The sequence below is a fragment of the Salmo salar genome, chromosome ssa13 (genome assembly GCF_905237065.1).
Source record: "Salmo salar chromosome ssa13, Ssal_v3.1, whole genome shotgun sequence".
In the NCBI taxonomy this organism is placed as follows: Eukaryota; Metazoa; Chordata; class Actinopteri; order Salmoniformes; family Salmonidae; genus Salmo; species Salmo salar.
The window spans coordinates 57,470,629-57,496,961 of record NC_059454.1 but is presented as its reverse complement, the minus strand read 5'-3'; the positions used below and the strand labels follow the sequence as shown (position 1 = coordinate 57,496,961).

Genomic DNA, 26,333 nt, shown 5'->3' with positions numbered 1-26,333 from the left:
CAGATTTTGTGCACAAATTGGTTTACATCCATGTTAGTGAGCATTTTATCCTTTGCCAAGATAATCCATCCACCCAACTGGTGTGGCGCATCAAAAAGCTGATTAAACAGCATGATCATTACACAGGTGCGCCTTGCTGGGGACAATAAAAAGGCCACTAAAATGTCCAGTTTTGTCTCACAACACAATGCCACAGATGTCTCAAGTTGAGGGCGCGTGCAATTGGCATGCTGACTGCAGAAATGTCCAGCAGCGCTGTTGCCAGAGAATTTAGTTATAATCTACCATAAGCCCCCTCCAACGTTGTTTGTACGTCCAACTGGCCTCAAAACCGCAGACCACGAGTAACCACGCCAGCTCAGGAGCTCCACGTCCGGTTTCTTCACCGGAAAAAACTCATTTTTATTGGTGGGCTTGGCTGCCCAGTCGTGTGAAATCCATAGATTAGAGCCTAATGAATTTATTTCAATTGACTGATTTCCTTATGAACTGTAAGGCTGCAACATCTAAGAAATTATTGAATGTTGCATTTTACATATTTTTCCAGTATATGTAACGAAAGGGATTTGGTCAATTGAAACTTAGTAAAAAGTCAGTTACTTCCTCCAGAAATTACAGAGAGTAACTAGAAAAGAACTAGTTCCTCCAAAAATATTAAGGGCATTAGTGGACCAGATTCAAACTCATGCTTACTCAGGCATATGTGCCATTGTCAGCGGCTGTACCCACTGGTTCATGGAAGGAACTGAAATAACCATTCATTTATTTTGCCTATTGGTTGCCTTGAACATAGAATAAAACAACTGATCTAAAGAAACAGATTTTCCCTAACGAAGAATACATTATCCCCTACAAATATTGTCCATTTATTATAATCCACATAAGAATTCGCACAAGACGCACTGTCGCTTGCACGTAGCATACATAGGCTACTTGTACTGACACCCAGTGGATCTGCAGTCTAAATTATTGTGTAGACTACAAACACAGCTACCAGCTGACTCGTAGCGTCAATTCTAAATAGACATTCAAATCCTCATGCTGCAAGATTATTTTCCTCCTACGACGAAATGGGTCATATTAAGATCCGACATCTGTACATTATAAACTGGTTAAACGTAATTAGAGCAGTAAAAATAAATGTTTTGTCATACCCATGGTATACGGTCTGATATGCCACAGCTTTCAGGGCTCGAACCCCCAAGTTTATAAAATCAATCATGGGATAGGGAGACATCCAATGCGATGGTTGCATTTATTTCCAATGAGAACGAGTACTTCTAGTCTTTCGACGTAAACATTTCTATTGTGAGTTGAGGCCTCCATTAGTTGCTGCATTGTATATGGGCTGTGTAAACTGACATCACTCATATCAATGGCGTACGGTACATCACAATTAGACAACATACAGTATTGTGTGCTTTATCATATCCATTTTGCATATCTGCATTTTAATAAAGCCAAGTAAATTCTGAAAATATTCACATACAGGTTTCTGGATTAACAAAACAGCACCAGAATTGATTGCATATTTTTAATATTTAGTACTAGTATATACTTGATGGTACTTACATATACCGGTTTGCAAAAATATAAATATACAGGTACTGTACTTAGTTACGTTATTGCTATGCATGATTAAGGTCTGGCCTAGTTTGGCTCAGAATTCAGAACCCACTCTATGAGGTGTACGGCCATTGTCTTATGTCAGATAGCGTAACGAAATGTCTACACTGTCTGTTGAATGTCACGTAGGAGTGACGCCACCTGATGTAAGACAATGGTGTTTGGCTGGTGAGGAGTCGAGTTCACCTACACTACCAGTAAATGCTTATCCATTAAACATTACATTAACTGACAATATGGGAGAACAAGGTAACAACACAAGTTAGTACCAAAAAACTGTGAAGTTGAAAGTCCATGATTTGTTGTGCCTTCTGTTATAAATCAGTGATGGTGAGCAAAACACATCAGTAAGTCTCAAGCTAGAAAAAGAACAAAATGTATAAAAAACATGTTCCAAATTATAACATTAATGATCCTAGAGAAGGGAATGGCCACTGTCAGCAAGTTAGCTCTCTCGGTCTCCTGTCCCATCAGGGTCTTTGGTCCATGTGTACAATGTCATGAAGGAATGTCATAAAACAAAACGTTGACGTCACAATGATGATGGAAGACAAATCCATGGTCGGCTTGGCATACTGGGCCCATACATTAACTGAAAGAAAATGACAAAGAAAATGACCACAAATGACAAAACAAAGTGAATGGAAACACACTGGAGTGAAATAATGCAAATCATATACATTCCACATTCACATTTTTTCAGAAAAATGTATGACTTCATTAAGATAAAGTATAATGAAGGTGAAAGAGAATAGACAGAAAAAAGAAGAAAAAAAGGTCAGAAAATGTGTAGATTGTGCCTCAGAGAATCATTATAATGTCAGTACAGAATAATTCATGAATGAGTGATAATTCTCAGAGCTGTCAGGGGAGGGAGCCCTTCAACTCCATTTTGAAGACCACTCATGAAAAATGCCAGCGTAAATGTAAAGTTCTAACAAAACTGTCATGAAGAGATCGAAATGTACATAATAGTTACTGGGAGGAAAATGGGGGAGGGTCATGTTTTTTCAATTTCAGTCAGGGGGAAGGTTTAATATGTTTTTTATTTAGTCCAGGGGAGGGTCATGTAATTTGTAAATCGATGAAATGTCATATGCTCAGGGTTGGAGAATTAGTTGCTTAATATAGTATATCATATGTGCCCGAAACGGCCCCTCCTCCCCGATTCCCTGCTGGGTGCACAATATCTAGTGTGCCTAGTGTGGTCTCAATCAAATGATCCATGGCCTAGGCTATACAACAAGCATGCTGGGAGAAGCACAGGGAAAAGTTATATTTTTAAGAAAATGTACTTTGAGTTTTTGCACTGCTGGGATGGTGTCTGTGTGTGTGTGTATATATATAAAAAATATACTGCTCAAAAAAATAAAGGGAACACTTAAACAACACATCCTAGATCTGAATGAAAGAAATAATCTTATTAAATACTTTTTTCTTTACATAGTTGAATGTGCTGACAACAAAATCACACAAAAATAATCAATGGAAATCCAATTTATCAACCCATGGAGGTTTGGAAATGGAGTCCCACTCAAAATTAAAGTGGAAAACCACACTACAGGAATATCCAACTTTGATGTAATGTCCTTAAAACAAGTCAAAATGAGGCTCAGTAGTGTGTGTGGCCTCCACGTGGCTGTATGACCTCCCTACAACGCCTGGGCATGCTCCTGATGAGGTGGCGGATGGTCTCCTGAGGGATCTCCTCACAGACCTGGACTAAAGCATCCGCCAACTCCTGGACAGTCTGTGGTGCAACGTGGCGTTGGTGGATGGAGCGAGACATGATGTCCCAGATGTGCTCAATTGGATTCAGGTCTGGGGAACAAGCGGGCCAGTCCATAGAATCAATGCCTTCCTCTTGCAGGAACTGCTGACACACTCCAGCCACATGAGGAACCCAGGGCCAACCGCACCAGCATATGGTCTCACAAGGGGTCTGAGGATCTCATCTCGGTACCTAATGGCAGTCAGGCTACCTCTGGCGAGCACATGCAGGGCTGTGCGGCCCCCCAAAGAAATGCCACCCCACACCATGACTGACCAACCGCCAAACCGGTCATGCTGGAGGATGTTGCAGGCAGCAGAACGTTCTCCACGGCGTCTCCAGACTCTGTCACGTCTGTCACGTGCTCAGTGTGAACCTGCTTTCATCTGTGAAGAGCACAGGGCGCCAGTGGCGAATTTGCCAATCTTGGTGTTCTCTGGCAAATGCCAAACGTCCTGCACGGTGTTGGGCTGTAAGCACAACCCCCACCTGTGGACGTCGGGCCCTCATACCACCCTCATGGAGTCTGTTTCTGACCGTTTGAGCAGACACATGCACATTTGTGGCCTGCTGGAGGTCATTTTGCAGGGCTCTGGCAGTGCTTCTCCTGCTCCTCCTTGCACAAAGGCGGAGGTAGCGGTCCTGCTGCTGGGTTGTTGCCCTCCTACGGCCTCCTCCACATCTCCTGATGTACTGGCTTGTCTCCTGGTAGCGCCTCCATGCTCTGGACACTACGCTGACAGACACAGCAAACCTTCTTGCCACAACCCGCATTTGATGTGCCATCCTGGATGAGCTGCACTACCTGAGCCACTTGTGTGGGTTGTAGACTCCGTCTCATGCTACCACTAGAGTGAAAGCACCGCCAGCATTCAAAAGTGACCAAAACATCAGCCAGGAAGCATAGGAACTGAGAAGTGGTCTGTGGTCCCCACCTGCAGAACCACTCCTTTATTGGGGGTGTCTTGCTTATTGCCTATAATTTCCACATGTCTATTCCATTTGCTCAATAGCATGTGAAATTTATTGTCAATCAGTGTTGCTTCCTAAGTGGAGAGTTTGATTTCACAGAAGTGTGATTGACTTGGAGTTACATTGTGTTGTTTAAGTGTTCCCTTTATTTTTTTGAGCAGTATATATATATATATATATAAATGACTAGGCTACACTGCAATGGATTGGCGTTCCCATTCATTGACTGACATTCAGAGGGAGCGCTACAATTTTCTATAGCCGAGAAGCAGTGGTGTAGTGTTCTTTTTTTTTTTTAGGTGAGAGCAAAATAAATAATTCACCGACAATCATTTCTCAGATCAAAGTTTGTACCCACAGATTGAATATTTAAATGAAAATGCCCGAGAAGCCGGTGTTTGGAGGATATATTAACCTCTCTTGGGTAGGGGGCAGTATTTTCACAGCCGGATGAAAAACGTACCCAAATTAAACGGCCTACTACTCGGGCCTAGGAACTAGAATGTGCATATTAGTAGATTTGGATAGAAAACACTGAAGTTTCTAAATCTGTTTGAATGGTGTCTGTGAGTATAACAGAATTCATAGGGCAGGCAAAAACCTGCAGAAAAAATACGGCAGAAAAATCTAACCCGGAAGTGGGAAATCTGGAGCTTGTAGTCTTTTCAAGTCATTGCCTATCCAACACACAGTGACTTAGGGTTCATTTTGCACTTCCTAAGGCTTCCACTAAATGTCAACAGTCTTTAGAACCTAGTTTCAGGCTTTTGCAGTGAACAGAGAGCGAACAAGAAGGCCGGGGAGTTGGTGACTCAGGGAAGGACATGAGTTCATTGGCGCGCATTCACGTGATGAGGTAGCTGTGTTCCAAAACATTTTTCAAGACATTGGAATCGTCCGGTTGGAATATTATTGAAGTTCTATGTTAAAAAGGCCCTAAAGATTGATGCTATACAACGTTTGACATGTTTCAACGAACGTAAATATAACTTTTTTTTGACTTTGTCGTGAAATTTTGGGTGCGCTTCCTACATTTGGAGTAGCTTACTGAACGCGCAAACAACAAGGAGGTATTTGGACATAAATTATGGACTTTATCGAACAAAACAACATTTATTGTGGACCTGGGATTCCTGGAAGTGCCTTCTGATGAAGATCAAAGGTAAGTGAATATTTATAATGCTATTTATGATTTTAGGTGACTCCAAAAATGGCGGGTATCTGTATTGCCTAGTGTATGTTTCTGAGCGCCGTACTCAGATTATTGCAAAGTGTGCTTTCTCCGTGAAGCTTTTTAAAAAATCTGTCACAGCGGTTGCATAAAGGAGATGGTTATCTAAAATTCTTTGAATAACAGTTTAATATTTTATCAACGTTTACGATGAGTATTTTTGTAAATTGTTGTGCTGATTCACCGGCAGTATTGGAGGCAAAATATTTTCTGAACATCACGCGCCAAAGTAAAATGCTGTTTTTGGATATAAATATGAACTTTATCGAACAAAACATACATGTATTGTCTAACATTGAGTCCTAGGAATGTCATCTGATGAAGATCGTCAAAGGTTAGTGCTTAATTTTAGCTGAATTTCTGGTATTTGTGACCCCTCTCCTGCTTGGAAAATGGCTGTGTGGTTTTTATTGTGTTGTACCTGTCCTAACATAATCTAACTTTATGCTTTCGCCGTAAAGCCTTTTTGAAATCGGACAATGTGGTTACATTAAGGAGAAGTGTACCTTTAAAATGGTGTAAAATAGTCGTATGTTTGAGAACTTTGAATTATGACATTTTGTTGATTTGAATTTGGCGCTCTGATTTTTCACTGGCTGTTGAATAGTGTGAACCGTGGGTGGGACGCTAGCGTCCCACCTGCCCAAGAGAGGTTAACACGGGTGTCGAGGGCCGGTGTTATCATATTATCCACTAGATGGAGACTGTAGAAGCTAAAAAATGGTTCTGTGACTGCCTCACATAGAACCTGTCTCTATTTGGATACATCCATAACAATGAGCTAATGATGCGCAATTTCAACTGGCATAGAAAATGTGCTCTCTCGCAGGACACCGATGCTCAACGGAGCTAACAATAACACAGTCACACTTCATAGAAGCTTGAAAGACTGCAAACTAGCTGCACTTAGTTTCATTTTACCTGTTTTCTATTGACATTTCTTTGTATATATCCTTGAAAATGTATGCCAATTCATGATTTCGACTGGTTGAGAAAAGCTGCCTGCCTGTCTCATCCCAACACATTCATTACTATGCGACAGCTGAAGATCGAATTTGAATATTGAAACAAGGCTGCAAATGTCGGAGAGACAGACAACAAGGTTTATACAAATCTCCATGTTAGTCTAAAAGAAATGAGAGAATGTCTAGATGCTTTTTATAATGGAGATAAAGTTTATAAATTGCCTGGCTGGGCTGACTAGACAGTCGATTGCACAGTCCGATGGAACATAGTAAATAGACATTTTAACATCATAGATTTAGCCGGTGGTAGCTTGTGGAATAGACACCGGCTGGAATGCGGTTTTAACCGTTTAATCACCATTCTGGATTAAACCCACCCGTTGTATAAAATAATAAGTGATGAGTAGGTCTATCAGATGTAGGCAACATCTTTATGAGGGGTAATTTGAGTACCCTTCGAACCGTGGTGCTGACTGGATAGCAGTGGTCACGAATCATTGTAAGTTTCACTGCACAAGGGGGTCCGTGGAGTTTTATGAACATCAAGGCAGACACACAAAAAATGTGGATCCTAGATCTTGTTGGTGTGATAAGGTTCATGCGATGGATCAGTTTGTCTGCATATGCACTAGTGGTGGTACTCGGATAGTAGGGCGAGTTCAAGTGTGTCATACAAGACTGTTGAGGAAAGCCGTTTTAGAAACCCCTGGTAGAGATGTCTGTGGCTGTTCCTGTTATGTTGGACTTGGCCCGCTTAAAGTGGTCACGCCTCTGACCGACGGGCATCTGCACAATAGCAAAGCAATTTAATTAAATAATTAAAGCGGGTACGGCCTCAGTGGTCATAGTAAACGCGCGATGGAAGTTTCACCGAATTTTACAACATTCATGTTTGCACTCAGCAGACCTGAAATTTGCTCAGTGCCACATTTTTTGGGAGGGAAGTTATTTCAAGCGCTCAGGGAGGGTCGGGTAAAAATATATTTTACTGAGGAAAGGACCATCCATGTTAATTTCAGAGAGTTACGATTTTCTCCAGGTATCCCTCATAAATAACGTACAATCCCTAATGTAGTGAAAACCCAAGCACTACCTCAGGAACTATGAAATCTGTCAGACTAACCACAAAATGGATGAACGGTTTCACTAATAATGGACATATTATCCACTAGATGGAGACTTTAGAAGCTAAAAAAAAAGTTTCTGGGACTGCCTTAGAGAACCTGTCTCTCTCCAACTAGGAGCTGCTAAGGTCAGGTATTTTCCATAAGTCTGTCTGCTCATATAACTATTTCAGTGTACAATAAATACAACACCCTGGCATGGAATTTGGGGGGGATGGCGGGGAAGGCCCCTCCTGATCAGGGTATAAACTAAGTCAATCCACTGTTATCTGTGATCTCAATTCAATCCTTTGGGGAAAAGGAGGACAAAGGGACTTTGAAGCTAAACCTAGGGTAAGAGAAGGTTTGGGAGGAATAAAGGGAGAGCGAGTGGAAGAGGACAGGAACTTGCTTACTTTTTCTTGTCCTTGTCCTTCTTGAGTGGCTGGGCTAAGGACAACGTCTCAGCTGCCACCTTCCTGCGGTTGAAGGCGTTCATTTCCTCCTCCAGTTCCCGCCTCTTCTCCTCCACCTTCCTCTTCTCCTCCTGGTGCATATGCTTCAGCTGCTCAAATTTGTTGTGCAACTGATTGTGGCAGATAGATAAGACGTCAGGCCAAGAGATAAAACTTGATTATCCACGATCCAAATATATATCAAAAGGTCAGCACAGGTATAAATATGCATAGTTACATTTGTTGGTATGTAGGTGTCAATGTCAACATTCAGTACCAGTCAAAAGTTTGGACGCACCTACTCATTCAAGTGTTTCTTTATTTTGACTATTTTCTACATTGTATATTAATACTGAAGTCATCACAACTATGAAATAACACATATGGAATCATGTAGTAACCAAAAAAGTGTTAAACAAATCAACAAGGTAGACGAAATCCGTGCAAGGGTAGCCTTCCAGAGAGACATCAGAGACTAACGTTCTTTGTTTCACGGAAACATGGCTCACTCGAGACACGCCATCGGAGTCGGTACAGCCAGCTGGTTTCTTCACGCATCGCGCCGACAGAAACAAGCATCTTTCTGGTAAGACGAAGGGGGTGTATGCCTTATAATTAACGAGACGTGGTGTGATCATAACAACATAGGTGAACAGAAGGACTTGAGTTCATGTGACTTAGAATTCCTCACAATCAAATGCCGACCGCATTATCTACCTAGAGAATTCTCTTCGATTATAAATCACAGCCGCATATATCCCGCCCCAAGCAGACGTCGATGGCCCTGAACGAAATTAATTTGACTCTATGTAAACTGGAAACCACATATCCTGAGGCTGCATTTATTGTAGCTGGGGATTTTAAGGCTAATCTGAAAACAAGGCTCCCTAAATTCTATCAGCATATCGTTTGCGCTACGAGGGCTGGCAAAACCCTAGATCATTGTTATTCTAACTTCCGCGACGCATACAAGGCCCTCCCCCGCCCTCCTTTCGGAAAAGCTGACCACGACTCCATTTTGTTGCTTCCAGCCTATAGACAGAAACTAAAACAGGAAGCTCCCGCGCACAGGTCTGTTCAACGCTGGTCCGACCAATCGGATTCCACGCTTCAAGATTGCTTCGATCATGTGGGATATGTTCTGCATTGCGGCGAACAACATTGATGAATACGCTGATTCGGTGAGTGGGTTTATTAGCAAGTGCATCGCCGATGTCGTACCCACAGCGTCTATTAAAACATTCCCAAACTAGAAACCGTGGATTGATGGCAGCATTCGCGCAAAACTGAAAGCACGAACCACTGCTTTTAAATCAGGGCAAGGTGACCAGAAACATGACCGAATACAAACAGTGTAGCTATTCCCTCCACAAGGCAATCAAACAAGCTAAGCATCAGTATAGAGACAAAGTAGAGTTGCCATTCAACAGCTCAGACACGAGAGGTATGTGGCAGGGTCTACAGTCAATCACGGACTATAAAAGGAAAACCAGCCCCGTCGTGGACCAGGATATCTTGCTCCCAGACAGACTAAACAACTTCTTTGCTCGCTTTGAGGACAATACAGTGCCACTGACAGGGCCAGCTACCAAAACCTGCGGGCTCTCCTTCACTGCAGCCGACGTGAGCAAAACATTTAAACGTGTCAACCCTCACAAGGCTGCAGGCCCAGATGGCATCCCCGGCCGCGTCCTCAGAGCATGCGCAGACCAGCTGGCTGGTGTGTTTACGGACATATTCAATCAATCCTTATCCCAGTCTGCTGTTCCCACATGCTTCAAGAGGGCCACCATTGTTCCTGTTCCCAAGAAAGCTAAGGTAACTGAGCTAAATGACTACCGCCCCGTAGCACTCGCTTCCTTCATCATGAAGTGCTTTGAGAGACTAGTCAAGGACCATACCACCCTACCTGACACCCTAGACCCACACCAATAGGTCCACAAACGACACAATCACACTGCCCTAACCCATCTGGACAAGAGAAATACCTATGTGAGAACGCTGTTCATCGACTACAGCTCAGCATTTAACCTGTTAGGGCTAGGGGGCAGTATTGACACGGCCGGATAAAAAACGTACGCGATTTAATCTGGTTACTACTCCTGCCCAGTAACTAGAATATGCATATAATTATTGGCTTTGGATAGAAAACACCCTAAAGTTTCTAAAACTGTTTGAATGGTGTCTGTGAGTATAACAGAACTCATATGGCAGGCAAAAACCTGAGAAGATTCCAAACAGGAAGCGCCCTCTCTGACAAGTTGTTGTTCATCTTGGCTCTTTTTATTGAAGACTGAGGATCTTTGCCGTAACATGACATTTTCTACGGCTCCCATAGGCTCTCAGAACCCGGGAAAAAGCTGAATGATATCGAGGCAGTCTCTGGCTGCAACACATTATCGCGTTTGGATAGTGGCTGGTCAGAGTACTCTGAGACTCACGCTCGTGCACGAGGGCACGAGATGTATTTATTTTCTCTCTCTTTGTACGTATACAGGCTTTCCCGGTCGGAATAGTATCGCTTTTTTACGAGAAAAATTGCATAAAAATAGATTTTAAACAGCGGTTGACATGCTTCGAAGTACGGTAATGGAATATTTAGACATTTTGTGTCACGGAATGCGCCATGCTCGCCACCCTTATTTACCCTTTCGGATGGCGTTTTGTTCGCGCGTTCAAGACACTGCTGTTTGGATATAACAATGGATTATTTGGGACCAAACCAACATTTGTTATTGAAGTAGCAGTCCTGGGAGTGCATTCTGACGAAGAACAAAGGTAATCAAACTTTTCTAATAGTAAATCGGAGTTTGGTGAAGGCTAAACTTGCTGGGTGTCTAAATAGCTAGCCCTGTGATGCCGGGCTATCTACTGAGAATATTGCAAAATGTGCTTTCACCGAAAAGCTATTTTAAAATCGGACATATCGAGTGCATAGAGGAGTTCTGTATCTATAATTCTTAAAATAATTGTTATGTTTTTTTGTGAACGTTTATCGTGAGTAATTTAGTAAATTCAGCGGCAGTGTTCGGTGGGAATGCTAGTCACATGCTAGTCACATGCTAATGTAAAAAGCTGTTTTTTGATATAAATATGAACTTGATTGAACAAAACATGCATGTATTGTATAACAATGTCCTAGGGTTGTCATCTGATGAAGATCAAAGGTTAGTGCTGCATTTAGCTGTGGTTTGGGTTTATGTGACATTATATGCTAGCTTGAAAAATGGGTGTCTGATTATTTCTGGCTGGGTACTCTGCTGACATAATCTAATGTTTTGCTTTCGTTGTAAAGCCTTTTTGAAATCGGACAGTGTGGTTAGATTAACGAGAGTCTTGTCTTTAAAATAGTCATATGTTAGAAAAATTGAAGTTTTTGCATTTGAGGTATTTGAATAACGTGCCACGGGATTACACTGGCTGTTGAGTAGGTGGGACGCAAGTGTCCCACCTAGCCCATAGAGGTTAACACCATAGTACCCTCCAAACTCGTCATCAAGCTCGAGACCCTGGGTCTCGACCCTGCCCTGTGCAACTGGGTCCTGGACTTCCTGACAGGCCACCCCCAGGTGGTGAGGGTAGGTAACATCTCCACCCCGCTGATCCTCAACACTGGGGCCCCACAAGTGTGCGTTCTCAGCCCTCTCCTGTCCCTGTTCACCCTCGACTGCATGGCCATGCACACCTCCAACTCAATGATCAAGTTTGCAGATGACACTACAGTGGTAGGCTTGATTACCAACAACGACGAGACGGCCTACAGGGAGGAGGTGAGGGCCCTCGGAGTATGGTGTCAGGAAAATAACCTTACACTCAATGTCAATAAAACAAAGGAGATGATCGTGGACTTCAGGAAACAGCAGAGGGAGCACCCCCCTATCCACATCGACGGGACAGTAGCGGAGAGAGTAGAAATTTAAGTTCCTCGGCGTACACATCACACAAACTGAAATGGTCCAACCACACAGACAGCATGGTGAAGAAGGTGCAGCAGCGCCTCTTCAACCTCAGGAGGCTGAAGAAATTCGGCTTGTCACCAAAAACACACAAACTTTTACAGATGCACAATCGAGAGCATCCTGTCGGGATGTATCACCGCCTGGTACAGTAACTGCTCCGCCCATAACAGTAAGGCTCTCCAGAGGGTAGTGAGGTCTGCACAACGCATCACCGGAGGCAAACTACCTGCCCTCCAGGACACCTACACCACCCGATGTCACAGGAAAGCCAAAAAGATCATCAAGGACAACAACCACCCGAGCCACTGCCTGTTCACCCCGCTATCATCCAGAAGGCGAGGTCAGTACAGGTGCATCAAAGCAGGGACCGAGAGACTGAAAAAACAGCTTCTATCTCTAGGCCATCAGACTGTTAACCTCTCTGGGCTAGGCGGGACGAATTCGTCCCACCTACGCAACAGCCAGTTGAATCCCGTGGCGCGATTTTCAAATACCTTAGAAATGCTATTACTTCAATTTCTCAAACATATGACTATTTTACAGCATTTTAAAGACAAGACTCTCGTTAATCTAACCACACTGTCCGATTTCAAAAAGGCTTTACAACGAAAGCAAAACATTAGATTATGTCAGCAGAGTACCCAGCCAGAAATAATCAGAAACCCATTTTTCAAGCTTGCATATAATGTCACAAAAACCCAGAAGACAGCTAAATGCAGCACTAACCTTTGATGATCTTCATCAGATGACACACCTAGGACATTATGTTATACAATACATGCATGTTTTGTTCAATCAAGTTCATATTTATATCAAAAACCAGCTTTTTACATTAGCACGTGACGTTCAGAACCTGCAAACTTCCGGGGAATTTACTAACAATTTACTAAATTACTCACGATAAACGTTCACAAAAAAACATCAATTATTTTAAGAATTATAGATACAGAACTCCTTTGTGCAATCGAGGTGTCCGATTTTAAAATAGCTTTTCGGTGAAAGCACATTTTGCAATATTCTCAGTAGATAGCCCGGCATCACAGGGCTAGCTATTTAGACACCCAGCAAGTTTAGCCTTCACCAAAGTCAGATTTACTATTACAAAAGTTTGATTACCTTTGTTGTCTTCGTCAGAATGCACTCCCAGGACTGCTACTTCAATAACAAATGTTGGTTTGGTCCAAAATAATCCATCGTTATATCCAAATAGCGGCGTTTTGTTCGTGCGTTCCAGACACTATCCGAAATGGTAAATCAGGGTTACGAGCATGGCGCAATTCGTGACAAAAAAATTCTAAATATTCCATTACCGTACTTCGAAGCATGTCAACCGCTGTTTAAAATCCATTTTTATGCCATTTTTCTCGTAAAAAAAGCGATAATATTCCGACCGGGAATCTCCGTTTAGGTAAACAGAGGAAAGAAAACAAAGCATTCGGGAACGCGCCTGAGTCTCACAGTACTGTAACCAGCCACTACCCAAACGCGCTACTTTTTTTCAGCCAGAGCCTGCAAAGCCACGATTCAGCTCTTTGCCGCCTTCTGAGAGACCATGTGAGCCGTAGGAAGTGTCAAGTAACAGCAGAGATCCTTTGTAATGGATAGAGATGACAAAGAAGGCCAAGAAATGGTCAGGCAGGGTACTTCCTGTACAGAATCTTCTCAGGTTTTGACCTGCCATTTGAGTTATGTTATACTCACAGACACCATTCAAACAGTTTTAGAAACTTTAGGGTGTTTTCTATCCAAAGCCAATAATTATATGCATATTCTAGTTACTGGGCAGGAGTAGTAACCAGATTAAATCGGGTACGTTTTTTATCCAGCCGTGTCAATACTGCCCCCTAGCCCTAACAGGTTAAACAACCATCACTAGCATTGAGTGGCTGCTGCCAACATACTGACTCAACTCCAGCCACTTTAATAATGGAAAAATGTGTGTAATAAATGTATCACTAGCCACTTTAAACAATGCCACTTTTATATGTTTACATATCCTACATTACTCATCTCATATGTATATAATGTACTCTATACCATCTACTGCATCTTGCCATCTTGATGTAATGTATCACTAGCCACTTTAAACAATGCCACTTTTATATGTTTACATATCCTACATTACTCATATGTATATACTGTACTCTATACCATCCACTGCATCTTGCCTATGCCGTTCTATACCATCACTCATTCATATATTTTTTTTATGTACATATTCTTATTCATTCCTTTACACTTGTGTGTATAAGGTAATTGTTGTGAAATTGTTAGGTTAGATTACTCGTTGGATATTACTCCATTGTCGGAACTAGAAGCACAAGCATTTCACTACACTCGCATTAACATCTGCTAACCATGTGTATGTGACAAATAAAATGTGAAACTATATTTTACATTTGAGATTCTTCAAAGTAGCCACCCTTTGCCTTGACAGATTTGCACCCTCTTGGCATTCTCTAAACCAGCTTCATGAGGTAGTCACCTGGAATGCATTTCAATTAACATGTGTGCCTTGTTAAAAGTTAATTTGTGTAATTTCTTTCCAGACATGAAAGGTCTGTCAATGCGGAAAATTTAAATAACTTTTAAAGTTTATTCAAGTGCAGTTGCTAAAACCATCAAGCGCTATGATAAAACTGGCTCTCATGATGACCGCCACAGGAAAAGAAGACCCAGAGTTACCTCTGCTGCAGAGGATAAGTTCATTAGAGTTACCTGCCTCAGAAATTGCAGCCTAAATAAATGCTTCAAAGAGTTCAAGTAACAGACATCTCAAAATCAACTGTGAATCAGGCCTTCATTGTCTAATTGCTGCAAAGAAACCACTACTAAAGGACACCCATAAAAAGAGACTTGCTTGGGCGAAGAAACACAAGCAATGTACATTAGACCGGTGGAAATCTGTCCTTTGGTCTGATGAGTCCAAATTTTAAATTTTAGGTTCCAATCGCCGTGTCTTTGAGACTCAGAGAAGGTGAACGGATGATCTCCGCATGTGTAGTTCACACCGTGAAGCATGGAGGTGGTGGTGTTATGGTGTGGGGGTGCTTTGCTGGTGACACTCTATGTGGTTTATTTAGAATTCAAGGCACACTTAACCAGCATGGCTACCGCTGCCATCCCATCTGGTTTGCGCTTAATAGGACTATAATTTATTTTTCAACAGGACAATGACCCAACACACCTCCAGGCTGTGTAAGGGCTATTTGACCAAAAAGGAGAGTGATTGTGCTGCATCAGATGACCTGGCATCCACAATCATCCGACATCAACCCAATTGATGAGTTGGACTGCAGAGTGAAGGAAAAGCAGCCAACAAGTGCTCAGCATATATGTGGGAACTCCTTCAAGACTGTTGGAAAAGCAAAAGCTAGTTGAGAGAATGCCAATGAGTGTTCAAAGCTGTCATCAAGACAAAGGGTGGCTACTTTGAAGAATCTAAAATAAAATAACACTTTATTGGTTACTACATGATTCCATGTGTTATTTCATAGTTGTGATGTCTTCAATAAATTAAGAAAAACACTTGAATGAGTAGGTGTCCAAACTTTTGACAGGTACTGTATGTGCAACAACTGAATCCTCCATAAGAACTCAAACTAATTTCCTTCACCTCCCCACCTTCCTCCTCTTTCCCAGCCAGCAGCCACACCCTCACCTCTCTCTCCTTCTCTTTCAGCTCTGCCTCAGTCTCCTTCACTTTGTTAACAAACATCTGTCTCATCTCCTCCTCCTTCTTCTGCAGGTCTCCCATGAACTCTTTCCTCTTGGCTTCGTAGGTCTCCTGGAGGCTGTGGACAGGACAAACAAAGAAGTGGCTTACTACATATCAGACTAACTACAGCTTGGACTAACTCACAAAGGAATTACAGTTTTTAAAAATCACTCACAGCGCATCTTTACATGCTGAACTCTGGGATTCATTGGTCTGCTTTCCTATAACATATGACTAAACTATTCATTTCAGTGTTTGTGTGTTCTGTGATCAGCCTTGCTGCCTCACCTGAACGGCTGACAGTCAGGGTCTGTATCTTTGAATCCCATCTCCTCCAGTTTGCAGCGGCGGTAGAGCTCGTAGTGGCGAGTGTGAGTCTGCTCCCTCAGATCCTCCATGTTCACCCTGATCAGCATCTCACGCAGCTTCACAAAGTCACAGTGGCTCTCGTTCTCCACTGGACGGGACAGCAGAGACAATGCAATGTCAACGAGACTATGTTACTAACATCTGAGGTCACAGGCACCACCCTCAACCACGGTCAATGAATCTACATGAATGATATACAAGTTCAATGGGTCCACGTTGTGAGGCTCCTGCAATTGATTCATGATAAACTAGGTGCTGTAAGATCACTCTCCTCTCAGAGTAGGAGTAGCATCACATCAGCTGAGGAAAGCACAGTACGATTGAGGGGAAAACTTGGGGATATTTGGCAAAAGAGTAGTGTACATTAATTAGAAAACCTCTGGACTTTGTCCTTTTTTTATGGTCCACTATCTCTCAGAGTCAAAGAGTTCTCAGGCATCCAATCGTGTGAGGACTGGAGCAGGAAGCCTTTCCTGCTTTTCACAGTGACATAAGTGGGGGAGGATTTGCCCAGAGGAAGGTCATGGACTCCATGGCTACAGTGGTATACTGCAGGATATAGTGGAAATAAATACTGTATCAACCCCAGCTGTGAGCGCTGTGCTGGATGTAAGGATGTGGTAAAAAAAAGTGCCAATTAGCACAGCGTTTAGTGTGGAACATGATTGCTTTCGACATGAAAGTCTCTACACCTTCAGTATACAGAAAACGTGAAAATACTTTATGAGAGAAATTACATACACAGACAAATGACCTCCACTTTGAAGTCTTCGGAGAAGAGAAATGGGGAAGAAAATGGCTGACATCTGGCATCTAACAACAACACTGGTAAACTCTCCCCGCTGAGATCCGGGGTGCAATTTGCTGACCCCGGGAAACCCAGACTTGCCAGGGCAGGGGAGAAACACATTACACACTCTGCACAGAAATATTTGGGAGGGAAGAAATACCAGCGTCTGCCATCTGTCATAGTTGTCTGGGGTTCAAAGATAACAAGAGATATATCCTGAGGTGAGATTAAAAAAAGCCCTCAAAATATTCCCCACCCCCCCCACAAGACTTTATGTTTCTCATTTATCATAGCCCATTTATGACATAGGAAACCTGTTTTGATTGAGACAGTTGCTGCTATAAGCGAGGGAGATTCAAATCAAGTGAACACAATATGAGTCACTTAATCCAGTTTCCCAAACAATTTCAAAATAGTTTTTTTTATGACCCATTCACTGAAAGATAAGACTCTCAGGAACACGTATATGAGTCTTCTGTCTCCCTCTACAATGCCCACAAGCCACGCAGGACTCATTAGAACAGAGTGGACAAGACCAGGCACCAAATCAGACGAGGGGAAAAATAACAGCAATGATGTTCTTTTCTAGACAGAAGATAATACAAAATGATTGCCTGATGATCTTCTGAACTTCCCAATACCTTTCTGATGTATTTCAGTCACTTCAAACCGTACTTCCTTCAGATTTGAAATGCGTTCAAAAGTACTGTCAGACTGATTTGTAATAGGCCGTCATAGCCCCAATTCAAAAAGCAAAAACTGGCAGTTGTTTACAGCACTTTGTTTTTTTTAACAGATGGTGGGGGTCAGACATTTTTGTGTATCAAAATGGGGTCACTGGCCCAAAAAGTTTGGGAACCCCTGACTTAATCATTTTCTATCTAGCCTATTATTTATCACCCTATTGACTGATGGAAATCCTCTCCTACACTCTAACCTATGAGGCAGGCTTTATAAATAAACCTAAACCACAGTCCTTGAAGGATTGTGGAATGGAAACAACAGGCACAGGATAATGGAGAGAGCGTTCTGAATCAAACTCCCAGCTGGGTTCAAATATTCTCACAACAGTGCTCAGTGACAAGATCAAATTACAGCGTTTAGCCATCCCTGTCGACCACAGCTAACGTCTGCAAACAAAGCAAACAATGTAGCAGTGTCCCTGTAGTAATACTCCCAATAGATGTAGCAGTGTCCATGTAGTAATACTACCAATAGTGCATTCATCGGTCTCTGCCATTTTCCAAAGACACCAGGGACTGACTTCCTGAGCAGTGGTTCTCTCCTGAAATGGAAAGAAGCAAAGTGGTACAGAAGGAGAGGTACTCACCTTGCACTACTCCCCAGGGATACTGCCTGGCCCGCACCGTTTTGTTCCCCACTTTGACCTCCTCGATGCTCCCCACCACAGCGAAGGGGAGGTGAGCCTGAAAGAGTTCATAGGTCAAGAGGTTAGTCAGGTTACAGATTTGACCAGAAGCAGCTTCCACAACACCCATCACTCTCACACAGGTTACACTTCCTTCCTCACAGCATAGCCAACATTTTTACTGGACAGGTCTAACTGCTTAGACAGATGTCCATGGAAGAGAGACAAAAAGCAGACAGGCGATAAACTTTGGCTGTACCAACGTTGCCATAGACCACACAAGAGTAACTCTAAACAGTGTTGAGATATCAGTTACTTCAGGTGCTGTGTTTAACATCTAGCCAGCTGTATTTAGGGGCATGTCTTGTTGGTCTGATTAAACATACGGGCCCGATTGCAACAGAGATGCGGAAGCTGGATTTCTCAACACTACTACCAGGAGATTACACAGAGCTCCAAGCTAAAATAACTCTGGCTGCAATGAAAAAAAAGATGGGGAAATAAAACTAGAAGACCAGCTGATCTGACGCTGTTACGGTGTCAAGCCGGCTTGATACTAGACAGTGGAAATGGCAATAGTCTGCGTTTACTACTCCCACCCTAGTGGAGAAAACATTCTATCAGGAACAACGAAATATAAATATGAAAAAGATAAGAGAAGAATGTGACATATTACAACTGAAATAAAATTATTTGACTGGAAATGTAGCCTGTTAATTACAATGATTATAACTTTGCGAAAATAAAGTTATTGAAGACCAACTTTATATTAATTCATTAAAGTTATATGGATTGCAGCAACATGTGTGACAGACATTGTTTCTTCAATAAAGTACAATATGCCACAGTGGGCCCACTGCCTAATTAATGTAGCACTGTAAGAAATGATACAGGTTCATTAATGACTGTTATCACATTCTACAAATAAATAATCTCCGCTGTCTGCACAATATTAGAATACAATATAATTTGATTCAAAATACAACACAATCACAAGTTAGTTTCAAATGTCAAATGTGTAGCTTACAGTTCAGGAATATTTATATTTCCCCTCTTGATAAGAAATGGACATATCCGATTCAGACAATTAAACCATTAATGGATTACATAAATAGTAAACAAACATTTTTTATCCAACACCATGATCTTTCCCATTCATAAAATGTGCAGGGTAGGCTACATTGCCATAGCAGATTTGCTGTGATAAACGAGTAAATGAAATACCTTATTTCAGTTGTACAGAATGATTGGCCAAATACATAAACCGGAAGATCAAAATGTTCCAATGATAATACCCACCAGAGGACGAAATCATCTTGAAAAATGTAATCCGGATTAAAGCTAATGACATCCGCGTTATGGAGCGGTAAAATCAGTGGCGGATGATTGTTGTAATTGAGATCAGATGTGTGGTTGATTTTAGCACGTAATGATGGTGTAGCCCTTTCCACTCAAAGCACGTGTCATTCCGTATACGAGTTGAAAATGGCAGAGTTCGTCATTGATAAGCGCCTAAATTGGATCACAGTGGCTGTACAGTAACACGCTATACTGAGTTCAGGTTCTCCACTACACTGTATGGTTTTGACTGTCAGCAGTTATAAACTTGAGCACTGCGCACCACAAAAAGATCCCCTTCTGCTAATTAAGCTACCTTTTCATATCTGTTATCCGAGTGTGTTCAACGTGTTTCAGAAAGTTGAGACGTTGAGGATTATAATAAATACAGCTTTGATGTCATACAAGCAAACCACACACCCATGAGTCCCAAATGTGAACTTCACATTTCCATATTTGAAAACTCATGTAATTTACAGTATCAATGTTTATGATCGCCATGTTTGATCCACAGTTACAATGACGGCATGCGTTATACCCTGGGTTGTCCTGAACACAATGAGCCCGTTTGTCGTATTGTGAAGAAAATTTGCCATGGAACACACACTTGAATGCACTCATGACTCCATTCTATGTGCACCAAAATTACAGTCGGTTTGTCTGAAGTGCCTTCGAAAGCCCAACACTGTAAAATCGTATTTTATAACTTACTGTAGCAAGCCATGTCAGCAATAGAATAAGCTTTCAAAGGATTCCCACCTGACCCAGATTGCGATTTATAATGGACCGTTTTTGGATTGCGTGAAACAGTAATTGTCTGATGGTAGGCACAGTTTGGAGAGATGTGAGACCACTTGGAAGCTTCTCCCTCAAACCCTTGTAATATTTTTTTTATCTTGCACCGACTCCCACATTTCAAAGAATATACTTTTGTTGCTGAACATATTTTCAGCTTTCCTTATTGACAAATGCTGTGAAAAGTACAGTAAAGGTAAAATGCACATCAAATCAACATTGTAATGTTTGGATTCATTCTTGCGTCAAGTGAACTGTTGTGTCCTCACCTTTGGTGTGATCATTTCCCCATAATCTCCAGTGGTCACTTTCAATTGCTACCATGCTTTTTATAGTTCTTCTGTTAGAAACATTTCAATTTGGCCCTGTACATATAGGTACATTTCCACGCGTGTAAGGGCATAACGAGAGATCCCTTGGCGATAATCTAGTGACCAATGTTGGTGCAATTGGCCCATGGTTCTTTATTGCTCCCTGAATGACCCTAGCCAGTGAGCCATCATGAGGAAAACATGTTCACCAAAAGGAACCTCAGGAGTTAAGTGGCAAGCCAAAACTGGCTAGGGCCCAGGCACTGAGGTCATCGAGCCTGAACACAGAGCTATAGGGTACATCCCAAATGGCACCCTAATCCCGATTTAGTGCACTATATTTGACCAGGGCCCATAGGGCTCTGGTCAAAAGTAGTGCACTATAGTATATAGGTAATAGGGCGCCATTTGGGATGCATCAATAGACAGGACAGAACCACAACTCCTGTTCTGTCCGATCAACTGCTCTACCAATGCCAGGCGGCCAATTAATTTACATCAGGGATGGGCAACTTTAATGGGGGTAGGGGCCGCAGTGGCTCGCGGGTCTGCACGCCCACATCCATACACACACACGCAGAACTGATTTGTGCAATCAATCTATTTGTGCAGTCAACCTCAAAGTCTAAGCTGTTGGGGGCAGGGAGAGCTAACACACTAAGCTAACATATGGAATTATTTTAAGATGGTCATACCATGGATCATTTAGTTATTTGATTTATAATTTTAGGATCCCTTTAGGTATATTTTTCTGTGGGGATAAGATATTGAATTTGGCATTTAATACTATAGCCCATAGAAACACATTGAACAACACATTCATGAATTGCAAAAAAGACAGGCAAAAAAATAAGGTTTTAAAGTGTCTGTCCTATATCTAGGAGAAAGCTCAGGATATGAGTTTTTTGGACACATTTAACCCCTTATTTTTGTTGGCACAAAACTACCTCCATTTCTTTGTATGGGTTACTTTCAGACGAGTGACACTTGTGGGGCTCGTAGAGCAAAACGGAGAACACCATAGTGTTCATGAATCTCCCCTTTCCATTGAGTGTTTTTGGACCAAACCGTTTGGACATTACAAGCGTTTTTTGTTCCAAGACCGATTTTCGGGATGTCTCATGGTCTGACAAACACCTCTATAGCTCGGCAACCTTCCACCGCAGATGCGGAAGGCCGACATAGGCGGATTGAGATGGAGACCATGCTAAAAACCTGATCTCTAGCTTAAACTGACAGATTTTGATGGGGACATTTGTATTACGCACAGATGCGTCAATAGACTTAATAAGAATTAAAAACGACTTAATGCACAGTTCAGACACCGAATAGAAATTAAGAGAAGGCTGGCACGATTGAAAACTTTTCTTAAAAGATACACTATGCAGAAAGGGCTTTGTCATTTCCTGGTTGCTAAAATTCGAATAGTTTGCCTAATTTCACAGTGTGACAAAACAAAAAAGTATAGCGTAGAGCAGGGATGGGTAACTGGCGGCCCCCTTTTTTAAGCCCTCAGCCCAATTTCACAACAAAAAAATCTAAAAATGTTTTTAAACTCAGTCAGGGTCTTAATTTACTGTTGCGAAAGAATAATAGAATGAACAAGGTGCAATTTCAAAATGTAGCTGTGTATCAGCAGTCACTCAATTAGCCCATTTTCTATTTGATCGGTAAGTTAGTCTAGTGGCCTGCTATTTAAACTTGAATTAAGCATGGTCGAATTACCAACAATGGTGGGGCCCACGAGCCACTGTGGGCCCTCATGGTGAGTTCTGTTTTTATGTGGACCCCATCAAAAGTAGCCCCTCCCTGATGTCGAGAATCGTTGTACCATCTAAACCGCTGTGAAATATAGTACCAGTCAAAATTTGACACACCTACTCATTCAAGGATTTTTCTTAATTTTTACTATTTTCTACATTGTAGAATAATAGTGAAGAAATCAAACCTATGAAATAACACATGAAATCATGTAGTATCAAAAAAGCCACCCTTTGCCTTGATGACAACTTTCTACACTCTTGGCATTCTCTCAACTAGCTTCATGAGGAATGCTCTCATGAGGACCGCCACAGGAAAGGAAGACCCAGAGTTACCTCTGCTGCAGAGGATAAGTTCATTAGAGTTAACGGCACCTCAGATTGCAGCCCAAATAAATGCTTCACAGAGTTCAAGTAACAGACACATTTCAACATCAACAGTTCAGAGGAGACTGTGTGAATCAGGCATTCATGGTCAAATTGCTGCAAAGAAACTACTACTAAAGGACACCAATAAGAAGAAACTGCTTGGGCAAAGAAACACGAGCAATGGACATTAGACCGGTGGAAATCTGTCCTTTGGCCTGGAGTCCAAATTGGAGATTTTTAGTTCCAACTGCCGTGTCTTTGTGAGACGCGGTGTGGGTGAACGGATGATCTCCGCATGTGTATTAGCCAACGTGAAGCATGGAGGAGGCGGCGTTATGGTTTGGGGGTGCTTTGCTAGTGACACTGTGTGATTTATTTAGAAGCGATACTCCATCCCATCTGGTTTGGGCTTAGTGGGACTATAATTTGTTTTCAACAGGACAATGACCCAACACACCTCCAGGCTGGGTTATTCTACAAAGAAGGAGAGTGATGGAGTTCTGCATCAGGTGACCTGGCCTCCACAATCTCCCGACCTCAACCAAAAAAGATTAAGATGGGTAAAAGAACAGACACTGGACAGAGGAACTCTTCCTTGATCTTCAGTTTCTTGGCAATTTCTCACATGGAATAGCCTTCATTTCTCAGAACAAGAATGACTCCCGAGTTCCAGAAGAAAGTTATTTGTTTCTGGCCATTTTGAGCCTGTAATCAAACCCACAAATGCTGATACTCTAGATACTCAACTAGTCTAAAGAAGGCCAGTTAAATTGCTTCTTTAAATCAGGACTACAGTTTTCAGCTGTGCTAACATAATTGCAAAAGGGTTTTCTAATGATCAGTTAGCCTTTTAAAGTGATAAACTTGGATTAGCTAACACAACGTGCCATTGGAACACAGGAGTGATGGTTGCTGATAATGGGCCTCTACACCTATGTAGATATTCAAATTTTTTTTTTAAATCTACATTTTTTTTTTTATCAGCCGTTTCCAGCTACATTAGTCATTTACAACATTAACAATGTCTACACTGTATTTTCTGATCAATTTGATGTTTTAAAATGGACAAAAACAAGGACATTTCTAAGTGACCCAAAATTTAACGGTAATATGTACGTGATATACAAAAAAACATCCTCTCACTGTCAACTGCGTAGATTTTCCGCAAACTTAACATGTGTAAATATCTGTATGAACATAACAATATTCAACAACTGAGACAAACTGAACAAGTTCCGCAGACATGTGACTAACAGAGATGGAATAATGTGTCCCTGAACAAGGGGGGGGGGGGTCAAAATCAAAAGTAAGTCAATGCAGCTGGTGGCCACATCAGATACTAAGTACTGCAGTGCATCTCCTCCTCATGGACTGCACCAGATTTGCCAGTTCTTGCTGTGAGATGTTACCCCACTCTTCCACCAAGACACCTGCAAGTTCCCAGACGTTTCTGGGGGGGGAATGCCCCTAGCCCTCACCCTCTGATCTAACAGGTCCCAGACACGCTCAATGGGATTGAGTTCCGGGCCCTTCGCTGGCCATGGCAGAACACTGACATTCCTGTCTTGCAGGAAATCATGCACAGAACGAGCAGTATGGCTAGTGGCATTATCATACAGGAGGGTCATGTCAGGATGAGCCTGCAGGAAGGGTACCACATGAGGGAGGAGGATGTCTTCCCTGTAACGCACAGCATTGAGATAGCCTGCAATGACAACAAACTCAGTCCGATGATGTTGTGACACACCGGCCCAGACCATGATGGACCCTCCACCTCCAAATCGATCCCGTTCCAGAGTACTGGCCTCGGTGGAACGCTCATTCCTTCGACGATAAACGCAAATCCGACCATCACCCCTGGTGAGATAAAACCGCGATTCTCAGTGAAGAGCACTTTTTGCCAGTCCTGACTGGTCCAGCAACGCTGGGTTTGTCCCATAGGCGACGTCGTTGCCGGTGATGTCTGGTGAGGACCTGCCTTACAACAGGCCTACAAGCCCTCAGTCCAGCCTATTGCGGACAGTCTGAGCACTGATGGAGGGATTGTGCGTTCCTGGTGTAACTCGTGCACTTGTTGTTGTTGTACCTGTCCCGCAGGTGTGATGTTCGGATGTACCAATCCTGCGCAGGTGTTGTTACACGTGGTCTGCCACTGCGAGGACGATCAGCTTTTCGTCCTGTCTCCCTGTAGCGCTGTCTTAGGTGTCTCACAGAACAGACATTGCAATTTATTGCCCTGGCCACATCTGCAGTCCTCATGCCTCCTTGCAGCATGCCTAAGGCACGTTCACGCAGATGAGCAGGGACCCTGGGCATCTTTCTTTTGGTGTTTTTCCAGAGTCAGTAGAAAGGCCTCTAATGTCCTACGTTTTCATAACTGTGACCTTAATTGCCTACCGTCTGTACGATTGAACACTCGTGTCTTAACGACCGTTCCACGGGTGTATGTTCATTAATTGTTTATGGTTCATTGAACAAGCATGGGAAACAGTGTTTAAACCCTTTACAATTAAGATCTGTGAACTTAAATTGGATTTTAACAAATTATATTTGAAAGACAGGGTACTGAAAAAGGGACTTTTCTTTTCATGCTGAGTATACAGTTGAAGTCGGAAGTCTACATACACCTTAGCCAAATACATTTAAACTCAGTTTCACAATTCCCTTCATTTAATCTTAGTAAAAATTCCTTGTCTTAGGATCACCACTATTTTAAGAATGTCAAAATACAGTGGGGGGGAAAAAAGTATTTGATCCCCTGCTGATTTTGTACGTTTGCCCACTTAAAGAAATTATCAGTCTATAATTTTAATGGTAGATTAATTTGAACAGTGAGAGACAGAATAACAAAAAAATCCAGAAAAACACATGTCAGAAATGTTATAAATAGATTTGCATTTTAATGGAGGGAAATAAGTATTTGACCCCCTCTCAATCAGAAAGATTTCTGGCTCCCAGCTGTCTTTTATACAGGTAACGAGCTGAGATTAGGAGCACACTCTTAAATGGAGTGCTCCTAATCTCAGTTTGTTACCTGTAAAAAAGACACCTGTCCACAGAAGCAATCAGTCAAATCAGATTCCAAACTCTCCACCATGGACAAGACCAAAGAGCTCTCCAAGGATGTCAGGGACAAGATTGTAGACCTACACAAGGCTGGAATGGGCTACAAGACCGTCGCCAAGCAGCTTGGTGAGAAGGTGACAACATTTGGTGTGATTATTTGCAAATGGAAGAAACACAAAAGAACTGTCAATATCCCTCGGCCTGGGGCTCCATGCAAGACCTCACCTCGTGGAGTTGCAATGATCATGAGAACGGTGAGGAATCAGCCCTGAACTACACGGGAGGATCTTGTCAATGATTTCAAGGCAGCTGGGACCATAGTCACCAAGAAAACAATTGGTAACACACTACGCCGTGAAGGACTGA

General features: G+C 42.3%; 1 protein-coding gene across 1 annotated transcript in view; it reads right to left on the bottom strand.

Moving 5' to 3' along the window:
- Positions 1–1,416: 1,416 nt before the first annotated feature.
- Positions 1,417–26,333, bottom strand: part of LOC106567502 (septin-8-A) — a 43,082-nt gene continuing 18,165 nt past the window's right edge. Inside the window, exons 6-10 of the mRNA XM_014136807.2 lie at positions 18,290–18,386; positions 16,089–16,257; positions 15,744–15,876; positions 8,085–8,254; positions 1,417–2,218 (exon numbers count right to left, since the gene is read on the bottom strand). Coding sequence (XP_013992282.1) covers positions 2,215–2,218; positions 8,085–8,254; positions 15,744–15,876; positions 16,089–16,257; positions 18,290–18,386 — 573 coding nt within the window. The 3' untranslated portion in view covers positions 1,417–2,214. The remainder of the gene's footprint in view (positions 2,219–8,084; positions 8,255–15,743; positions 15,877–16,088; positions 16,258–18,289; positions 18,387–26,333) is intronic.